Below are 19,580 nucleotides of genomic sequence, written 5' to 3' on the forward strand. Positions count from 1 at the left end.
CCTCCCCATGCTCATGCCATGAATATTCAGGATCCAGTAAGGAAAGAACGGTTTAAGCAAGCCCTATCCCCCCCCCCAACATTTCACCCCATAAATATTATCATATAACTTTTATATTCATCATCTACTCTGCAAGAACAGAAGCTTTACCTATTTATCTTCGCTATATTTAGTGCCTTAGAAATTCCAAAACTGAGCCAAGCTCCCTCTTCCCCCTTCCAGCGGAGGCGCGGGACGTTACAGGTAACGCGGGATCGTTGGGAACCGTTCGCTTTTCTTTCCCGACAAACGGCCGGGGCAGATGGGGCTGAACGAGAAGCTTGCCCTCGGTGTGCTACACCTCAACTCCACTTCGATGAGCGAGTTCAAGCCCGGAAAACTGAAGGAAACACCGACAACTCCATTGCTGCAGCTGCAGAGACCGGCTCTTAAATCAGATCTACACATTGAGGCCTTTTGTCCCTTTTTCCCTAAAGCCCAGTACAAAAATGCAGGATCGAACGACCTGCAGGATGCGTACGACGAACTCCACGTGTGACGGCAGGGACGCAGCAGCTCCCTCGGCCGCGAGACGCGGAGCGGGGAGAGCCCACAGCTGCGGCGGCGTCCCCCGGACGTCACCACCCGCTTCGCTCCTGGCAGGGTCCCAGCCCCGGCTGCCCCCATGTCCCCCCCCCGCCCCGCGCCACGGATGCAGCCGACGTTCCTCACCGACACCAACCTCTCGCCGCCTGCTGAAGCCTCAGCCCTCACCGCGACTCTGCCGTCCCTCGCGGAGGGGAAAACCTCCCGCCACACGCGGGCGGGCGAACCCACAGAGGCCTCGGCCCGATCGCGAAACATTCCGCAAAACTGGCAGCTGGTCGAGACCAACATTCCCAGGGGCACAACACCCACTTCCCGTAACTCGGCATTTTCCTACTTAAACACCTAAACACAAGGGAAGCCCCCACCGCTGTCGGGTGCCCTCCGACAGATTTTCAAGCGTTCTCTGCCGGAGGCTGTGACTACACGTGACACAGAAAATGGGAACGAACCCCAGCTGACGGCCCGGCAGATCCTCCCCGGCTCTACGGCCCTCCCGGCTCCCAGACCAGCGGCCTCAGGGCGACGGGGCACAGACCGGCCCTCACGAGGCATCGCCTCCCAAAGGAAGCGGAAAACACCGGCTTCGGAGACACTTAAAATCAGCGAGCAGCTCTGCTCTTGCTAAAAGCCCGTTTTTGGGGGCCTGGGAGGCTCCGCTCTCTGCGGCTGAGGAGGGGGAGACCCGAAGGGACCCGGCTCTGGAGCCCCAACGGTCTGTGACTCCCAGACGTGCATTTCTCCAGCAGAAGCAACAACTATTTTGGTTTGTCTCATTTTCGGACGCTTTCGAAGCTGGGTGACGCCTCCTTTGTTCGCTCAGGCTGTTAACGCGAGGGTCTAACACAGCTCCCACCCGAAGAACAGACGTTCCCAGGAGGGAGATTCTGCCACCGATCCCACAGTCTCCACCCGCCGCCGAGAGCGCCTGTCGCCCGCGCGGTTACGTTTGTCCCAATTAATTTATGAAGGATTCTCTAACGCCTAAGGTAGACCGGGAGACGGCACCTGGGTGAGACTGGAGCCGTTTGACTCTGCGTCCCCCCGGTCTCTTGGGGCTCTGGAAACACGGAGCAGAGGAGGTGACTGCCCTCGGCCGGCAGCTGCCACCTCCCGGCGCGTCCAGCTCCCCCCGGTCCCCGCGGCAGCTCACCCGCCCCACGCAACAAAGAAAAATGCCATAAAACAGAAACTTGATCCAACACAGATGGAAAAACCCAACAATTTTAGGACGGACAAGAGCCACGCCGACACGAACGTGCCCATTGGCTCGAAGCTGTTCCGAGTCCCCGGCGTTAGCCCCGGTGAAGTTCCCTCCCCGGGAGGTTTCTCCACACCGTGACCAGCAAACTCCTCCCCCGGGGAGCTCGGGATTTACCGAAACCGCCAGGAAAGCAAAGCCCCAAGCTCGGGTTTAGGCTGGCGCAGGGAAGCCACCAGCTCTCCATGAAATGGAAAACATGAAGCGATTTCTGGAGGAGGAACAACCCTTCCACCAGCTCAGAAAATGCCGTCCCTGCTGCACGCGGATGGGACCGTCACTTTGCAACGCAGCCATCGGAAACAGGCAAACGCTCTTCCCGTGGAGCACAACTACCGCTCACAGCATCATTTTGAGTTTGGAGTTCAGTGAAACGAGACTGGAACCAGCGACAAACACCAACACGTCCGCGCTCCAAACCAAACTGCTTCGACACATGCGGGTCTGCAGCGGCAGAGCCCAAGTTCCCAAAAACCGGAGAGAGAAGGATGGCAGGAAAACGTGATTTATCCCTCACGTGCTGCGGGCGCATACGTGGCTCCTGCAAATACTACAATGAGTTTTTCCGCCAATAGGTTTCTCGCTCTTGCCTGAACACCCAACAGCCATCGAGGGGAAACACGGGCTGCAAATCTAAAAAAAACCAAAAAAAACCAACTAGAAAAGTATCTGGAAGTCGGAACAGGCTGAAGGCAGGCAAAATTAAGGAGTAAAATCGTCTAAACTGTCATCTCCATCCTACCGTAACGCTGTGAGAAGACGCCTGCGGTGTTGTCATTGTTCCAAGCGGTGTCTCGCCCGCGTGACCGCGGTGACAGAAATACCTACGGCGAGCAAAGCGCGTCGGAAAACACCCCGAGAGCGACAGGTCCCCGACAGCTGCTGCCGACTCCCGAGTCAGCAATTCCCAAGGGGAATCCCCGCTGCGTGGCCACACCATCGGGAACAGGGACGAGCGACTGGGTAAACTCAAAGCGAGCAGCTACTGACAGCCCGGCTGGTACCGGTGACCCGCTACCGACGTCCCCCGGGCCTGTCGCGACAGCAGACGGCTGGAGACGGGTCAAGAACCATTCGCATTTTCCCTTTTGTCTCTTAAAAAAAACCCAAACGTGTCTCTTGCCACATGAGCTTTCTGCCCGAAATTACGCTGCCTTAACGCTGAACTAAATTAAAACACGATCAATAAAACAGGACCGTTGCACACACCGGAAAACACCAACGTAAGGTCACCGTGACTCCCCAGCAAGCAGAAAACGTGCAGCAGAAGACGCAACACCCAGCGTTTACTTTGTTCTCCTGTAGCTACTCAACAGCAAAATTTAATGTAGAAAGAACGGAGCTAAAGCAAAGCCAACACGAGTTCGGCATTTCCCTGCCCGCTGCTCAGTTCCCACCACGGGAGAGCGTGTCACCGCGCGTCCCACCGTGCCGACACGGGAGGGCACGTCACCACGACACCATCCTGGACAGAGTACGCGGAGGGCGCAGGGATTCGCTCTGCTCCAAGCCCCAGGCGGGCGGGATCTACCCCTGCTCCACACACCCAACCGCAGACGGGACTCAAACCCCCAGCCACGACCAGACGCACCAGCGCGGGGACGATTCCCGGGACAGGGACGATTCCCAGCGCGGCCTCGTGCCCGTGATGCACCTTAAACCCGAAAAAAGGGGCGCAGGTGGCTGGTCTTGCTCCTTTCTCTTTGGCCTCGTTACCGGTCACCCTCAGGAACACACAGCACCGAGACAGACACTTCGCCTTTCAAGAGCGGAAAACCTGCAGCAGATAAGGAGCAGGGGGGCATTTATGAAAGCACCCGCACTGCCCGCTTGGGGCAGGAGTCACCGAGTCGTCTGGGGTTAGGTGGTGTGAGATGAGATTTTCACGGCTGCTCCAAGAGACGACCACATTCGGTCTCTCGAACAGAAATCGGGACGCGGACGGAGGGACGTGAAAGGGTCAGGGAAGGCTCTTTGGCCTCGCCACGCCATCACCGACGGCAAGTGGCCACCTACGACTCACAGCGCTTCCCGACGAGTGGCCCCGGCTCCGCACGTCCCACAGCCGCGTGTGCTCCCTGCGCCGATCCCTGCGCCGATCCCTGCACTTCGCGTTTCTTCCCTTCACCTTTCCTACCACGCCGTTTCCCGCAGCCGCCCCTACGGCGGCCGGGAGTCAACTCACTGAAGAAAACAGTAAACATATTTTACCCCTTCAGGCCTTTATTTTGATAAAATTGGTCAAGCCCACATAAGGCAATATACACCACAGTTAAAACCACCCCCCGCCCGCCCTCCCCCCCAAAATAATAAAATAAATAACACAAATGAATATAGTACGTAATGTAGTGTTTTGTTTTGCAGTATAGAAATTCCACACAATGATTCTGTTTAAAAAGGTAAAAATGATTTATAATACACAGTTATAATGTCATCATGGTGCCCGCATAGAAAACTGACATGCAATCCATGCCTACACTGCGCAGTATAAATAATATGCAACTAAAAATACAAAGAACAGGAACAACTACAAATTTATATTATTTTACTTTTTTTTTTTTTTTTTGGCTTTTTCGTTTTTTAAAAAGAACAGACACACGTAACAAACGCTACCTGCGCTTTCACATTGCCATCACAGTGACGGGGGTTCCATTTTTCAGAGGAATAAACGTGTTTCTGCGTCGGTTTTTCTCCTGAAAGCCCAGCGCACAGGGCGACCCCCGGGGCGCTGCGGGGCTCTCCTCCTCCTGCGCCTACAGGGGGGTTTCCAGGGCGAGCGCCACGCTCCGCAAGGGACACATCTCAAGCCTTAATTAATGTTTCTACAGCAATCCACGCTTTTACAAACAAGCACAGCCAAGACCTTATTTCTGAGGGCAGTCTGCAGGACTCTGTAAGTTACCGGGTGCTGCTTTTAGGCAGACTCAGCGGGCAGCTCGCTCTTTTCAGCCGCGCGGGTTCGCACCGGGGTTTTCTCAGGCACGCTTGTTAAAAAAGAAAAAAATTGAATTAAATTGAAAAGAAAAGGTAATAAAACGTAGAAATAACGAACCATTTCTGAAATTAATTTGCGGCCGCTTTCTGGAAACCTTTTCCCCTCTAAAAAAATAAAAATAAAATTAATAAAAGGGAAAAATAAGTGTCAGGTTGTCTGTACAGGGAGGTGTTGCACAGTTAGAGCTGGCTGACATGCAGAAGCGGGTCAGGGGCTGCCCGCGGTCAGTCTCGCATGCGGCAAGAGGGGGCCGGGGGGGGGAAGAGGATGCGGAACACTATGTACAATGGAAAGAGACTCCCCTCCCCCCCACGCCGCCACCCACGGCAGAACTTTTGGGAAAAAATCACAGTATTTTGTACACTGAAGGTTTATTCCTATTATTTCCCCATTGTATTGGCAAATGCAACAGTCTAGCTTGGGAACTTTTTAATGTGTATATATATATATATCTATATCTATCTCTCTCTCTAAAGACACATGATACGGGGAGAGGGCAGGGTCCCCCAGCAGGTATGTTCGGCCAGTAACCCTTTGAGACACCAGACAGTTCCAATATCATTTAACTGGAAAAGTTATAAATAATACGACTTGGTTTGGTTTTTTTTTTGCTAAGTGATCTTTTTTCTTTTTCCGCTCTCGTCCGTCCCTGGCCGGGAAGGGGCAGTCGCTCCCAGCGGCCATCACCCTTACACACAAGTTCAAATTAAAACAGTATTAATAAATTTTCAAATAAAATCAGATTACTTGTTCTGAAAACACTGGGGACCCGCTCCCATCCGATCCCATTACTGGGGATCCTGTAAACAGTGTTTACGTTTGACAACTCAATAGATAGTTTTTGCTTTAAAAATCAGCTTTATGCATCCACCCATTACAAAAACACCGATGTTAAGGGGAGAGGGGGAGAAAAATCCCTCTGGAATTGCAGCTCCTACACGATGCCGTCAGGAAACCGACCTTCCGGGAAGCAAAATGCAAGAGCTGCTGGAATAACAGCTCGGTTCTCAAAGTGGAGCACGAAAAGCAGCTTTTGCCTTGCCCGCTCCCGCCACCAAGCGCATCTCGTCACACACAGCCGTCGCCCGCTTCCCACGGTGGCTTCATCCGACCCCTTCCCACCCCACAGCTCCCTTCTCCCTTCGCCCCGCACAAAAAGGAACAAAACCTGGATTTCTCTCCACTAGATGGTCCCTAATTTTGACAGTTGCATCCAGACGTGTTATTTTTAAATTAAGGCCATTTTAAATCTCTACTTACAAGTCTAATAAACAAGATCTCTTATATACACATGTAGTTTAAAAAAAAAAAATCAGAAGGTAGCATTTAGCAACGGCTCCCTGTAAAAGTCTCCAGTGAGGAATCTCATCTCCTACTCGGATGCTTCGTTCTGAAGTGACTGGTTTTAAAAAAAAACATAGATCACAAACCAAGGAACTGCAGGCATGGGAGTCATTCCAACGGGAGAGCGGCAGACAGGAATCCCGTCATGGAACTACGTGAACGGCAAGAGGCGAATTCAACTCCCACGGTACCTGTGGCCATTTCCGAGTCACCTGTGCCCAAATTATTCCTGTTCTTTTAGGGTATCCTCCCGCTCGAAGCTATCTTTTATTTTTCCTCCTTAAATTGAAAAAGCATTAGCAATCTGAAATAAGCAGACACCAGGAGTTAACACGCGCTACTGGGCTTAAATCCTGACAAAAGACATTTTCGACAGAGATGCAGGAAAAGCTTTCCATTGCGTGGGGAGGACCAAAAGGAAGAGAGACACAGGTAAGCTCAGAGATCCAAAGGAAAACAAAAAAAAAAACACCAACATTTTTTAGTGCAAATGGGTCAACTAATGGCACAAACGTGAGCAAACACGCACCCAGATTAGAGAGATCCCACCAACAACTCTGCTCAGCAGCGTTTGTGTGAATCTCAGGACGGCGTCCCACCGATTTCTGGAAGCACACAGAAACCTAGTATAACTCATTAAGAGCGGCCCCGCTCCTCGGCGGACCTTCGTTAGCGCTTGCCAAAAACAGCAAGAAAACCCCTTTCTCGAGGGGAACAGGACGGGGAGAAGTGCTGGGGGCTGGGTTTTTCCTTGAAAGTCCTGACGGCTGAGAACAAATGGACACGTTTTTGGACAAAAAGCAAAGCCAGTTGATGCAGATCGAATGGAAACGGAGCAGATGGCGGACCACCATGGCGGGGGGGGCAACAAACACAACCCATCTTGAAAGGAAAACTGAAACGGGTCTTTTATTGAGGCTGTATTTCAGAAAAATAGAGGTGGATGTTCAACCCCTACTGCATGGAAACGCCTTCCTCTAGCAGGTGTTCCTCCATCTCCCGTGCAGGGTGTCAGGCGCAACGTAATTTTTAACTCGTTAATAAGACTCAAAATAATGTTAATTCCTAACTTCTGCTGAAGAGAAGAGTCCTGTGCTTACAGACTCTGTTCCTGTGCAGGTTCTAGTGTCACGAAGACAACGTTTAACAGTGCCCCTGGCAAATACTAGAAGCCTGTTGGGCTCTTGGTAAATCTTTAAACCCACTTTTCAGATTTGGTACGCGTCCCCGGTGCGGAGATCTGGGAACCATCAGGAATTCAGCCGTGATGTGTCCAGTTGAGAGTCAACGGGTGGCTTGGCTGGTTTTTTCCCAATCCGCCCTTGCTAAAGTGTCGCTCCCCAGCCCATTGTACTGCAGCACAGAATATCGCCAAGGACTAACAGAAATAGTCTCTTATAAATTTAACAGAATCTCAACCTGCTGGAGGATACAGTACTATTCACTGTGCAGCAAGCTATTTTTTCCCCCGGGTGAAAGAAGGAATATCTAAGTTCCTGCCACCCTATTTTGACTATATAAAAGGAAAACATCTAGACTTGCCTTAGGCTTCCTCACTTCTGCTCAACATCTGTTTAAAATTCCAGTTAGTTAAAAATACCTATATATATAATATATATAATATATTTCTGGAATAAAAACACAAAAAGATGTACTGTACAAGTATTATGTAGAGTGCTTCAATTGGCTGTATGTAGTTTAGCTACTTTCCTAATATCCAAATACTTAAATAAAAAAAAAAAAAACAAAACAAAACAACAAAAAGATCATAAATAACAGTAACAGAATAAGTAATGAATAAGAATAAAAAAGTCATCATGATTTGAGCCAGGCATTGCTATAGAAATGCCCTTCCTGTTGCCCAGGAATCTCTCACAAAGTAAAATTAGAAACATGCTCTGCAAGTTAGTCTCCTATATTCTTTTAGCTGCTTTAAAATGTTCTGATCCTTCTTCCGTGCTAATCAAGTAATGAATTATAGTACTTTTTTGTGTGCTCAGAAATGCTCTATATATATATGTATACATATATATAAATATATATATTACATATATATTTAAAAAAAAAGAAAGCTTTGAAAATAGTGTTTACAGTTGCCTTTTTTAACTAGCCGGCTACAAAAGGCCCTGGGGCTGCCAGGCTGCTTTTCCGCTTTGCCAAGAAGGCGAGTTTGCTCGGGGCAGGAGAAGAGGCAGAGGGCGCGGGACGACAGTCAAGGAAACCAACCTGAAGACAAACATGGCATGTCGCTAAAGGAAGAAGCGTTTTTACTCTACGAAGCGGCTGTCATGAAGCAGAGTCAAAACCTCCGACGGTCCCCCAGCCCCTCCCAGAGGGCGGCAATGCAGAGATTTGCTTCCCAATCACCGGGGGGGTGGGGGACAGTCATCGCTCCCCGTCTCAAACAGCAGCCACCAATTTGGTACGTTAGAAAGAATCTGTTTACCCTTGGCTCTGAACCTTCCTCGCCTGCCCAAAAATACCCCCTTTTCTAGTGCAAAGGATAAATTGACAACTTAACGCTGGAGCTTTGGTGGGGGGGAAAGGGGGGGGCTCTGGAGAGGAAAAGGCTGATGGAAACTCCTTACTCATCAATGGCAATGAGTGGATAAGGGGTGAAATACGGCGCGACAGGGAGTAGGGGGCTGCAGCGCTGCAAGCTTAGAACGACAAGCTTTACTCATTGTACATGTTGTACAGGACAGAGCTGCTGCTCTCGGCAGCTCCTGCTCCGACACCACTGACCCATCGGACTCTCCAGTTCGGCTGGGCTCCAGGAACAAGCGTCATTCCCAGGCTCCTGGTGTCCCCGCGTCACAGCCGGTCCATCCTGAACGTGTCCTCTGTGGCGGGGTCGGTGAGGACCATGTCTGGGTCGTTCAGCATGTGCAGTCCATCCAAGGTTAAAGGGTCAATTTTGAGTTCATCCAGAGGGAACTGGGAATCCGTGTCAAAGCTGACATCTCCCACTCCTGCCAAAGAGCTGGTCAGTTCTTTTGATAAGCTGGGAGGAGATTCTCCTGTCACTGCAGGGAAGAGGAAGAGAAAGGTGTCCGGAGGACTTAGCAAATACATATGCGCCAGGCAGACAAGTCATCAAACAGCTTGCAAAAATTCTGGAATAATTTATTGAACTAAGGCTGAAGTTCAGATGAGAAACAACTATCCTCGTCTCCAGCTGGATGAATTACGGATTTGTTAGAGCATCTCAAAACCATCACAATGACCTAACACAAAGCAAAATTCATGTATGTATATTGAGGGGCCGCAAAGTAGCATCACTTTAGTCTCTTTTCTCCCCCTTAGTTTTAGGAGGAATAACCTTAATTTATGTGATTCTAATCAGCAAGAGTCCTTGGGTGAAATACGGACTGAGCTACACTTTTCTCAGTGGCCTGTGCAGAAATTGTTTCCAAACATCCAGCCGTCACCACCATATGTGACACCAAAAGCCCCTTTGTTGGCAAGTTTGAACAGAGGGGCAGAGGAGGAAGTTTGGTTTTCACCGCTTCTCCCTCGCCGTGAGGGAGGATGCAGTGCATTCAGAGGCAGGGAAGGTCTGTACGACAATTAGTGCTGCCGTGGCGGCTCTACCTGTTTGCTGGGACTGAACAAGAGCCCTACGCGGGGAATCCGCCAGACCGGTAACACCAACATTTGCACACGGGAAACAAACCCTTCAAAGGCAACAATACCCTTCTCCTTTCCTGGCTGGAAGCGAGCCATTGCGCAACAAAGGGAAACACCGACAGGGATGGTTTTACTCCTCGGTTAAGTCTGTGGTTTTCTCACCTGTAAGAATGATGTTGGGGATGTTTCCATGGCTGGAGTAATTCAGCTGCTGTGAGTCCTGCAAGCTGCCATGACTGCCGGTAAGTCCCATCATGGCTGCCTGGGAGTAGTTAAGGGTGGAACAGGGGCTGTACAGGCTGTTGGAACTAATGGCGTTTTCTATCATATTAAACTGTTCAAGCTGAAGACCAAGGCACAAAGGAATTATTACTTCTAACCATCAGGAAATAACAGCAAAACAACTTACAAAGCTCAAGTACGGGAAGTAACGTTGAAAAGAGACAGGCAAACAAATTCATCTTTAGGTTTCACTGATCAAAATATGGTCTAATTTCACTTTACTGCCAAATTCAGAGTTCAGGGGAATGAGGAGAGGATGGATGCAAAAATAAAATTGTTGCTTTGGATATCGTAAGAACAGAAGAAAAGGGAGCTTTAAAACAAAGTAAAAAACGCGTAACTCATGCTACTAAGTCAGCTATCTGCCCATCGAGCATCGCCTCCCAAAAGTCATCTCATTTTTTCCCGGTACCAGAGCATATTTCACGGTTGAATAAATCAATGCCCAGGTTGGCCAAACTAATGAAGTCATGGGTCTGTTTGCTAGGCTTTGGTACCGTGCACGACTCGTTTGCCAACTTCAGGAGTAAATATTGTTACCACCTATGGGTAAACCCTTCCCAAATGCAACAACAGTCAGAAATGTGGGGGTTTTAAAATTTATTTTCATTATTTTTCATCCAATAAACTTGGCAGAACACCTTTAAAAACATCGGCTACAATGGCTAAGAGGGAGGAAGGGGAAAGAAGATTGGGGAGGAAAAAGAAAAAAAAAAAAGAGAAGAAAAGAAAAGAAATCCCCGAGTATTGCAAACTGAAAATAACAGAAGTAAAACTGTATGGACAAAATGCGATCTCACACAAAATAATCAGAAGTTGATCTATATTTATTTTAAGCTGAAAGTGGCCGAAATATAGCTGAAAATCTGAGATGAATTTGCTCACCTGATGGGATAGGGCATTAGCCTGCCTAGCTGTCATCTGCTGATCATAATAGGAGTCACCAAATACACTCCCCAGAATGGAAGAATGCTGAAAACAAAACAGAGTCTTTATGGTGCAAAAATCTCACAAACAGACGTACCCATGGTGTGCGAGTGACTCCAGCCTTCCGACCGATTCTTCTCAACGTTAGTTAGCAGTGCCCTTTATTATAACCACCGCTAACCGTCAGCAAATTCATAAAACGTTCAGTATTTCCCTCCAAGACACAAATCCTTCCACGTTACACTGCCTTTCGGTCAGCACAGAAACACAGTCAAATAAACCAAACAAACTTCCTCACGGAGGACATACAACACGTAAAACTTCTGATTTATGAAAACAGACGAGTGCGCTAGGTAACACGTGAAATAAAATCATTCTGCAACTTCGGCTTTTTTGTGAATTTTGGTTTGTTTTTTTTTTTTTTTGGTGAAAGACAAACCCCACACAAAATTAAACTGCGCGTGAAAACAAAACGCGATGCCAAGCTGATCACCAGCGCGCAGGTAGCGGCCGGCTCACTGTCTCTGCAACCTCCTGTTCACCAACAGCCAGCTTCACCGTGACAACAACACGCCGAGAGAAAACTGACATTTTAAAGTCATTTCAACTTTAGCTGCAGTTCAGAAAAGTTAAGGAGAACGCCCAGGAAAGCATGTTATGGCAGTTTGAAGGCAAGAATCTCAGGAGGAATTTCTCAGCCTTGCTAATTTTACTGTCCCCTCTAGCACGACAAGCATTTAGCAGTTATTCTAAAGGTGAACAAGAATTTGAGGTCAATATTTTAATACTATTCGGTACTGTCCCGAAGAGTTGCCAGATACAAAAGAAATGGCAGAGAGATCACTTCTTACTTAAAACTGTCACAAATCCTGATACTCCAGATGAAAACAGAACATCTACTGACAACATCTATAAAAGACAATTTGCATGGAGAGTTTGTATCAATCTCGAAAAAAAAATTCAATACCTTGCGTAGCATTTTCCAGTTGTTTTTATCTACACACTAAAAGAGGAAGGCTACAAATTCACCCCTTAGAAACCTAATCAGCACAGCAAATTAAGCAAAACCCTAGGAAATATCAGAACGGAGTTACACCAGCCACCACAGTTAAAAGCACTGAACACAGGCAAAGATTACGATACTCAAAAAACGTAGGATGATGTCCACAACAGTGAACATAAAAATTTCAGCAAACATCACATTTTAAACATTCTCCCTCCTACACGCTTACGATATCTCAGCACAGCTTATTTGCAGGTTGCATGCAAGGAAAAGAATGGAAGCCTTGTATCAAACAAACAAACAAAAACAAACCCACCTAAACTGCCCACGACCTCCACAAGTGGCGACTATCAGGACAGAAGCCACAATACATTCTTTTAAAGCAAACAAAAACCTTCCCACCTTCAGCCAGAATCCTCAGCTACCACATTCTATGGCCGCTTTTGGATAAACGTGGCACCAAGGGAGGAATTCGCAGCCCGAGGAAGAGACTCGTCAGGGGAAGGTGGCTGAAAGCTCAGCACATGCTGAGCAGATCCCGGTTGATCCAAGAACTGCTCCGAGCATCGCCGCGAAGCACTTTCCACCGGCTGCATGCGAGGGCGCAGGCAGGGTTTGAATGCACTTGGAGAAGAGAGAAATTTGCCGCAGAACAGCGCTGCTGGATAACGTCAGGACTGGGAGGAGAAGCCTCACGGACTCCACGGAGCTGCATCGTAACGTATGGCACTGGCAGAGTCAGCAAAGGCACCAGGCAACTGCCTCCAAATCTTTGTCAGAGAAGATCATTCAGTAACTTCTCAGTAACAAACGGCTCAGCTAAATGAAGCCAGCTCACCCTTAAGACTGATTAAATAGAGCCTGAGCCAAGAATAGGGTTTTATGGAGAAAAATAAGATTTTGATTCACTTCCCTGGGCATTTATGATCTGTCACAGCAACGACCGCAGAACAATACTGACATCTTTGCAGCTTAACGCCCTACTCAATGCCCTCCTTAGAAGCAGGTAAAAATGGAAAACGGTTGTAATTGGAACCGGTCTTCCAATTTATCAGCTGGGTCCTCACAACTGCGGTGGCTGCTCTATCCCTCGCAAAACACAGGGGTGTGAGGAAGTTCTCAAACACCACAAGCAAGAGCCGCATTACACCTGACATGAGAAAAAGCAAAGCCCTACTTAAACAAAATAACCACACTTTTCCTTAAACCGCTGATATCTTACGTGCTGCCCAGGCACATTTTGATCAACTACTCAAACTCCACATTATTCAACCTGCTACATGTGTTACTTTTTCCTTTCAAAGGCATGGAGTCAGAGCCTGGAGCTAACTCAAGCAAGCAGACCAGGATCAGCCAAGCTTAACTCTGTCCCGAGAGAATCGTTCCCATCGTAAGCGGCAGGTACAGCTTCACGACTGTGTGACGGTTTATAACAACTTCTCATGAAAAAACTGCGCTTCAGGATGTCACATACTCAACGTGAATCAAGGCCAGTTTGGACCGGCGCTACAAATACAATTGCTATTCGAGAGCTCCAAAGAGGATCAAGGTTGGTTTGTTTTTTTCCTTTAACTTCTGACATTTCATTTTTACAGGAGCTTTTCAGAAGTAGGGCAAAACCTAAAATCTTTGCATTCCACTAAGCATTGTTCCCCTCCTAAAAAGTTTGGGCAACATGAAAAATAATAAACAGGAGACCAAACTCTATTTGTGCAAGTCTAGGTTAGTCACTCCTAACCAAACACACAAGCCCGTATTTATTCCTCAGCTCTGCAATATACCGGTTATTACATCTGTAACCACTGAAACTCCCAAAGGAAATCAACTGGAAATGTCATTACTTCAACACTTCAGAGTCCTAGAATAATTTATCAACAGCTCTGTGAAAAACATCTTGCTAACACCATCTCCTCCAGAAACACTAGATGAGGTCTGTTTTGTCAACAGTACATCTTCTTGGGTTAATGATGTGGTGACTGCAAGGGGGGGGGGGAACCAAACCACAAAACCTCTGGCTTAAATTATTCATCTAAAAATACATACCATATTATCCAGTATACAGCCATTCTACTAAAAAAAAGCAGATTTCTAGCTAATTGGAACAGTATGCCAGGTGTTACGAGGAGAAAAGCAACGTAGTAATAAACAAGCCATTGTCAATGAAAAGCCATGCAAACACAGAGCTGAGAACTACAAGCAGAGCTTTTCAATTCGTGTTTGAACAGGAAGACCTTCGTATCACAAACACACAGCTACAACACGAAGGCAAATAGATCTGGAGATGCGGAAAGATGAAAAATAACTTCTGGTGAATGAACCGTATGTGATAAAAATCAAACCACAGATTTCTATTTTTAGAGCATGTCACTCGTTGTACGGATGCGCTGCAGAACGATTTAACCTAAAATTAATCAGAGCAAGGGGAGGACGCCCACCCGGTCACACCACCCGTTCCACTCCGGTCAGCCAGAGTCAGACTGGTCCACAATGGGCACGTTCTGCTCTTGGAACCAATCTGCCCCTACCCTTGGCAGGTAACTCTACGGTCTGATGGGTCCTGCTGTTTGGGAGCTGCCCCCATAATCACAACCAACCCCAATTTTTCTTACAAACTGTTTTTTTCTTCCCCCATTGCTTCTCTCCACACTCGCTCGCCACTACTAGCTTTTGGTGCCTTGATGGAGGCAGGAAAAGCTTTCTCATTTTTAGTTGAGCAAAAAATAAAAGAATTGTGTGGGTATTTTTAAGAGGCCAATACTAACGTAAGCTTTATTAATAAACCCTCTTCCTTTCACGCAGAGTTATGGTGTCCCACTTGAAAAAAGAGTTTACAGGATAAAACAGGCCCAGCAAGAAAAATTATAGCCAAGTGTGTGCTCCACTGGGGAGATGCCTGCTGCACTCCAGTACTTTGGGCTGACCAGTGGCAACAAGCCTGTGGACAAAACCAAGAAAGAATTATTGAGAAGTCAAGGGGGAAAGAAACTCAACACAAAAATCAAAAATGGGCTGCCCTGCCCAAATGAGAACGGGACCTGAGAATTTGCAGCAAGACTGGCAACAGCTTTGCTCTACGTGACAGCCTGGAGGAGTAAGTTTGCTTGTTTTCTTTGAGCTACACACGGAACACAGCAGAACTGGCAGAAGCAGGCAGAAGAGAGAGAAGTTAAGAAGCAATTAAGCAAGGGTCAAGAAAATCCAGACAGTCCTGACACTCGGATCTAACACTGAGCTTACCAGTGACCTGTCTCTGGCTAATGGCAAGGAGAGACGAAGCTTCTGCTTTGGAACCATGAAGGGGCAGCACTTATTTAGATAGGATCCTCCTGACAGCCTTAAACGTTAAATGGTGAAACAGAAAATGTATTTTCAGATTCTTTTGTGATGCTCTGGAAGAATTTCCTGCACCTCGTTTCTACAGGTGGGATTTAGGAAAAGGGCAGCCATATGGAGCTATGTGAGCAGCATCGGATTATTTCTGGCCTGGAAATGCACTCGCTCCCTTATGTTAGGGGCACCCCCAAAGACTTGTTTTTAACTGTCTTGCTGCTGGCAGATAAATTCCCTTTCCCAGGTTTACACAGACACCAAGCTCTCACTTGCATACAGGACGTGTGGATGTATGAGTATATACATACAAAGGAAGAAAAATCAGCTAGCGTGCAAGAAAGCGTGTTTACTAACCCATTACTTGCAAGCCACAAGATACAACTGCTAATTTTAAGAGCATTTTCTCTAGTGTTTTCTTTCAAAGTGGATGTTCCCGTGTCAAAAAAGGTCCTGATGGAAATGCCTTTGGCCATACAAGTGATATTTAGTGTCACAGGAGTTATCCTGCTGCAGGGGACACTTTCTCCCGCTCTCCCTCCCCTGCGCTCCCAACCTCATCTCGCAGCTCCTCGGCGATATTGCTAATTGAAGGGGCTCTACCTGGAGGTTGTGTCCATGGTACACCCCAAAGAAATCACTGAGTTTTACCAGCGTTCAAACAGCAGCTTTGCTCAATGAAAAGGCAATTCACCAGCTATTGAAAAACTCTGGAACCGAATGAAACTGCAAACAAGATGAGACATCGGTAATGCATGAGGCACATACAGTTACAGTGAGACAACTATGGGTCAGTAATGGAGAGACTCAACTAAAAACAAACACAAGAAGCAAGGCCTGTGGAAGCACAGAGTCCCTTACTTGAGGGGAGCTGCCAGGAGAGAAGCCTTGATTGGAGACAGGAGAGGTGGGAGACTGGTTGGCTGGGGATCCAGCATTACTGCGGTACTGCTGGAGTGAAGCCTACAGAACAACACAGAATTAAAGACCATGGGATTGATGGAAGGTTGGACAATTATCAACTTCTGGCGTACACAGCTCGAGGAAGCTGGGAGAAACCATCCTCTTCAGCAATTCTTGGCTACGTATGAAGACGTGACTGCTGTGAACAATGCCGCAAAAAGGAGAGAGTTAAGGTACCAGCGTGGCGTGGTCGCGGCTGACCGAGCGGCTGAGAGCAGCACAGCGCCGTTGTACAAGCAAAACTGGCGAAATATTTTCTCACTGTTCTCAGCTACACTCAATGAAAAAAATAAAAATCTGCTCAGCCAATGATTTAGGGAAAGGAAGTCTTGAAAGCTGGGAATAACTCAAAAATAATGTAATTTATTCTTTAATTCAGCTGCTATACCCATACATTCTTAACCTGTGTTTACACTGCTCTGGAAATCATCTTTGGATTACTCTGCCCAGTCTTCAGCAGCCGGGGTGTGTTATCAAGATGGAAGTGTGTAACCATGCGGACTGGAATCCTTCTCAAAGCTGCGTTTTACCCCAGGACACGAACAGCCATTGTCTGAGAATTCACACTACGTCTTGCAGGTTTATATTAGTTATATTTACATTGTTCTCAGCCTTCTTGAGAACACATTTTCAAATATTTACCTTTTTCTTTTTGTCATAAAGAATCCTGGATTTGAACAAATTCATAATCTTAGTGGCGTTTAAATAGAATGTTCCACTAATTAACATAAATAATAAGTACAGCTCTTCTCATTATACTGCCTTTAGAAATTAACAGATGATTGAGGAAAACTTGCAGTCCAGGTTCTACGAAAAGGACTAATTTAACGAGACGGCTTTGCAGGGCGGGAGAACGCTGTACTACCAATGCTTTGTGACACCCAGCTCTGGAAATCTCAAGAAAATAGGTCTTTGTAGCCACGCATTGCTACTTATGCACTTTAAGTGGACATCCAAACTACAGCAAAATGAATTTCAATATAGCTTTACAAAAACTGCATAGAGGTTGCCAGCGAGACCATAACACAGCTCAAACGGCCTTTTGGTAAACTAGCTTTAAACTTAAGTTTATTTATGAATTATTTCAGTTGCTTTAAAAGATAAGTAGAGCACCCGAAAAGTTAAGGCCATAAAGAAGTTTAGGATGAGGAAAGCAACACAGAAAGCAAAGAATGAAAATCAGAACCATCTGTACCGGTAGCTACATGAGTATTAGAATCAAAACAGCGGGACACAATTTGAGGGGGTCAGTACCTTTCCACTGCTGACTTTATCCTTCCCTTTTCCCCTTCCCATCCTGAAAGGGGAGCAGCTTCTTTCAAGAAGCACTTATCGGCACAAACTGTTAAAAATTTCACCCACTAATTAAAGCCACGATCGAGTGCTAGATCAATAGACAATGATTTCTTCTCATTCTCAAACCAATTACTGTCACTACGACACTGCCAGGAGGACACTACAGGTCAGACAACCAAGATCCTACGCAGCAGGGCAGAACGAACGGAGAAAAAGCTGTGAAATTCCTCCCTAGCTAGCCTGGAACCCTCATCTTGCTCTGCGTTTTGGGTTTTCATATGCTGAGACAGACAGAACATTTCATAACAGACCATGTTAAAACAAGCAAGAAAAGAAATCTGTCCGTAAATCATGGGTATACGTATGTATACACTCCATTTCTCCTGCGCATCTGAAGGCAGCCACAAATCCAATTTTTGAAGACAATAACGTATGCTCTAGAAGTCCTTAAAATGAAAGGATTCTAAGTATAGAAAATACCCGGTTCTCTCCAACATTTTTGGAAAATGTTTGTTAGCAGGTTTCTCGATCAAGGTTCTGTTAACTCCTCCCCCCAGCCTCCAGCACGCTGTATAACACACAGCGCCTTGGGGGTTCCGTACATTTAACGGCCGGAAAATGTATCACTGCAATGGCAGCAGCAAGATCTAAAATAAATGCTGATATATTTAAGCTGGTTTAATCAAACATGGAGTCGTAAGGGACACCATTTTACGAAACTATGGCCACCCTGAACATACACTAAAACCGAATTTTCCTCTAGAAAACATTTAAACGTGGATTCAACCAAAATCATTCTAAGTTGAATTCAGACCCTGACTAAAAGTATACTTATTACAAGGACTGTCCAGCTTCTCTCTGACGCTATGCTGTACTCTTCCAGGTTTTCCGAATGCGATTTTGCTCATTTCCAGCCGTGCCCAAGCTTACCGAGTTGATGTCTATTCCCATCGAGGGCTGGGTCTGGCTGCCCGGAGGTGACTGTGGGATGGTGGAAGGTACCGTGACGGAGAGCGGGGGGAGCTGCGTTCCTCGCTGTAAGCCAGAGCTCTGCATTAAAGGAGTGTTCTGAGGCAGGGTACTCGCCACCTGGGTCTGCTGCTGCTGCTGGGAAGTTGTCTGGGTAAAAAATGGGTATGGGGGAAGCTGCTGCTCCAGAGACAATGCATCCATAGCCACGGCCTTAAAAAGAAGAATCAAAATCATCCACGCTGGCAGGTAATTTCCCTTTGTTTTCAAGCACATCAAGTGAACTGTACTAAGTCAATCTTGCATTTAAAAGGTGTTACCGAAAGGTTCAGAAAGTCAAGAACATGTTTCAAAAGACTTACTATCACCTCCAGCGTATAATAAACAAATACTCTAAAAGCCCAGCTGAATGTCCGGGTCAGGAACCGACAACCCAGGCAGTTGCGGAGTCACACTTATGAAATACATTTAAAAAGCTAATTGAGCGGCTCTCATGAATTAGAGAAGTGTCTTTCAAATTTCACAACTAGCTTTGGGACAACAATGTTACAGAAAAGTGTCCTGATAGATATTTTTCACCACGGTTCTAGAAAAGCAGAAGTAAAATCTGCCACCTCTACAAACCTCTCCCTTTTTAAGGCTCCGAATTAATGAACACATTTAAAGAAGAAAATTACAGAACAAGAGAGATGAAATACAGCCAGCTTCTCCCCAGGTAGAGTAAAACAACTCATCAATGATTAAAAAAATTTAATTCTCCGAGTACATTCCTACCTGAGTAATTGGTGACAAAGGGGAAAGTGTAGGAGACATTTGCTGTGACTGTGGTCGCCTTGAGTCTGCGCTCAAGGAGAGGGGACTGACGGCCGGCTGACGGTGCTGCTGGGAAGGGGCTGGCGTCGTCGTCATTCCTGCCAGGAAGGAACAAACCAGCTTAAACGGGAACAGAGCAATGGATTATTGATACTTGTACAGAGGTAATTACCTAAACGATGAAA

The 19,580-nt window shown here is 46.9% G+C and overlaps 1 protein-coding gene across 14 annotated transcripts in view; it reads right to left on the reverse strand.

Moving 5' to 3' along the window:
- Positions 1-4,428: 4,428 nt before the first annotated feature.
- The window catches only part of CRTC1 (CREB regulated transcription coactivator 1), a 46,760-nt gene continuing 31,608 nt past the window's right edge, over positions 4,429-19,580 (reverse strand). For 3 of the 14 annotated variants that reach the window (XM_074565982.1, XM_074565978.1, XM_074565981.1), the window contains 5 exons: positions 19,357-19,493; positions 18,544-18,795; positions 10,983-11,069; positions 9,978-10,158; positions 8,841-9,211 (listed from right to left, as the gene is read on the reverse strand). In XM_074565982.1, coding sequence (XP_074422083.1) covers positions 9,000-9,211; positions 9,978-10,158; positions 10,983-11,069; positions 18,544-18,795; positions 19,357-19,493 — 869 coding nt within the window. In that variant the 3' untranslated portion in view covers positions 8,841-8,999. Of the gene's footprint in view, positions 4,831-8,683; positions 9,212-9,977; positions 10,159-10,982; positions 11,070-16,215; positions 16,318-18,543; positions 18,796-19,356; positions 19,494-19,580 lie in introns of those variants that run through there. The other 11 variants (XM_074565972.1, XM_074565975.1, XM_074565977.1 and 8 more) reach the window with 9 other exon arrangements.

The sequence above is a fragment of the Larus michahellis genome, chromosome 23 (genome assembly GCF_964199755.1).
Source record: "Larus michahellis chromosome 23, bLarMic1.1, whole genome shotgun sequence".
Lineage (NCBI taxonomy): Eukaryota > Metazoa > Chordata > Aves > Charadriiformes > Laridae > Larus > Larus michahellis.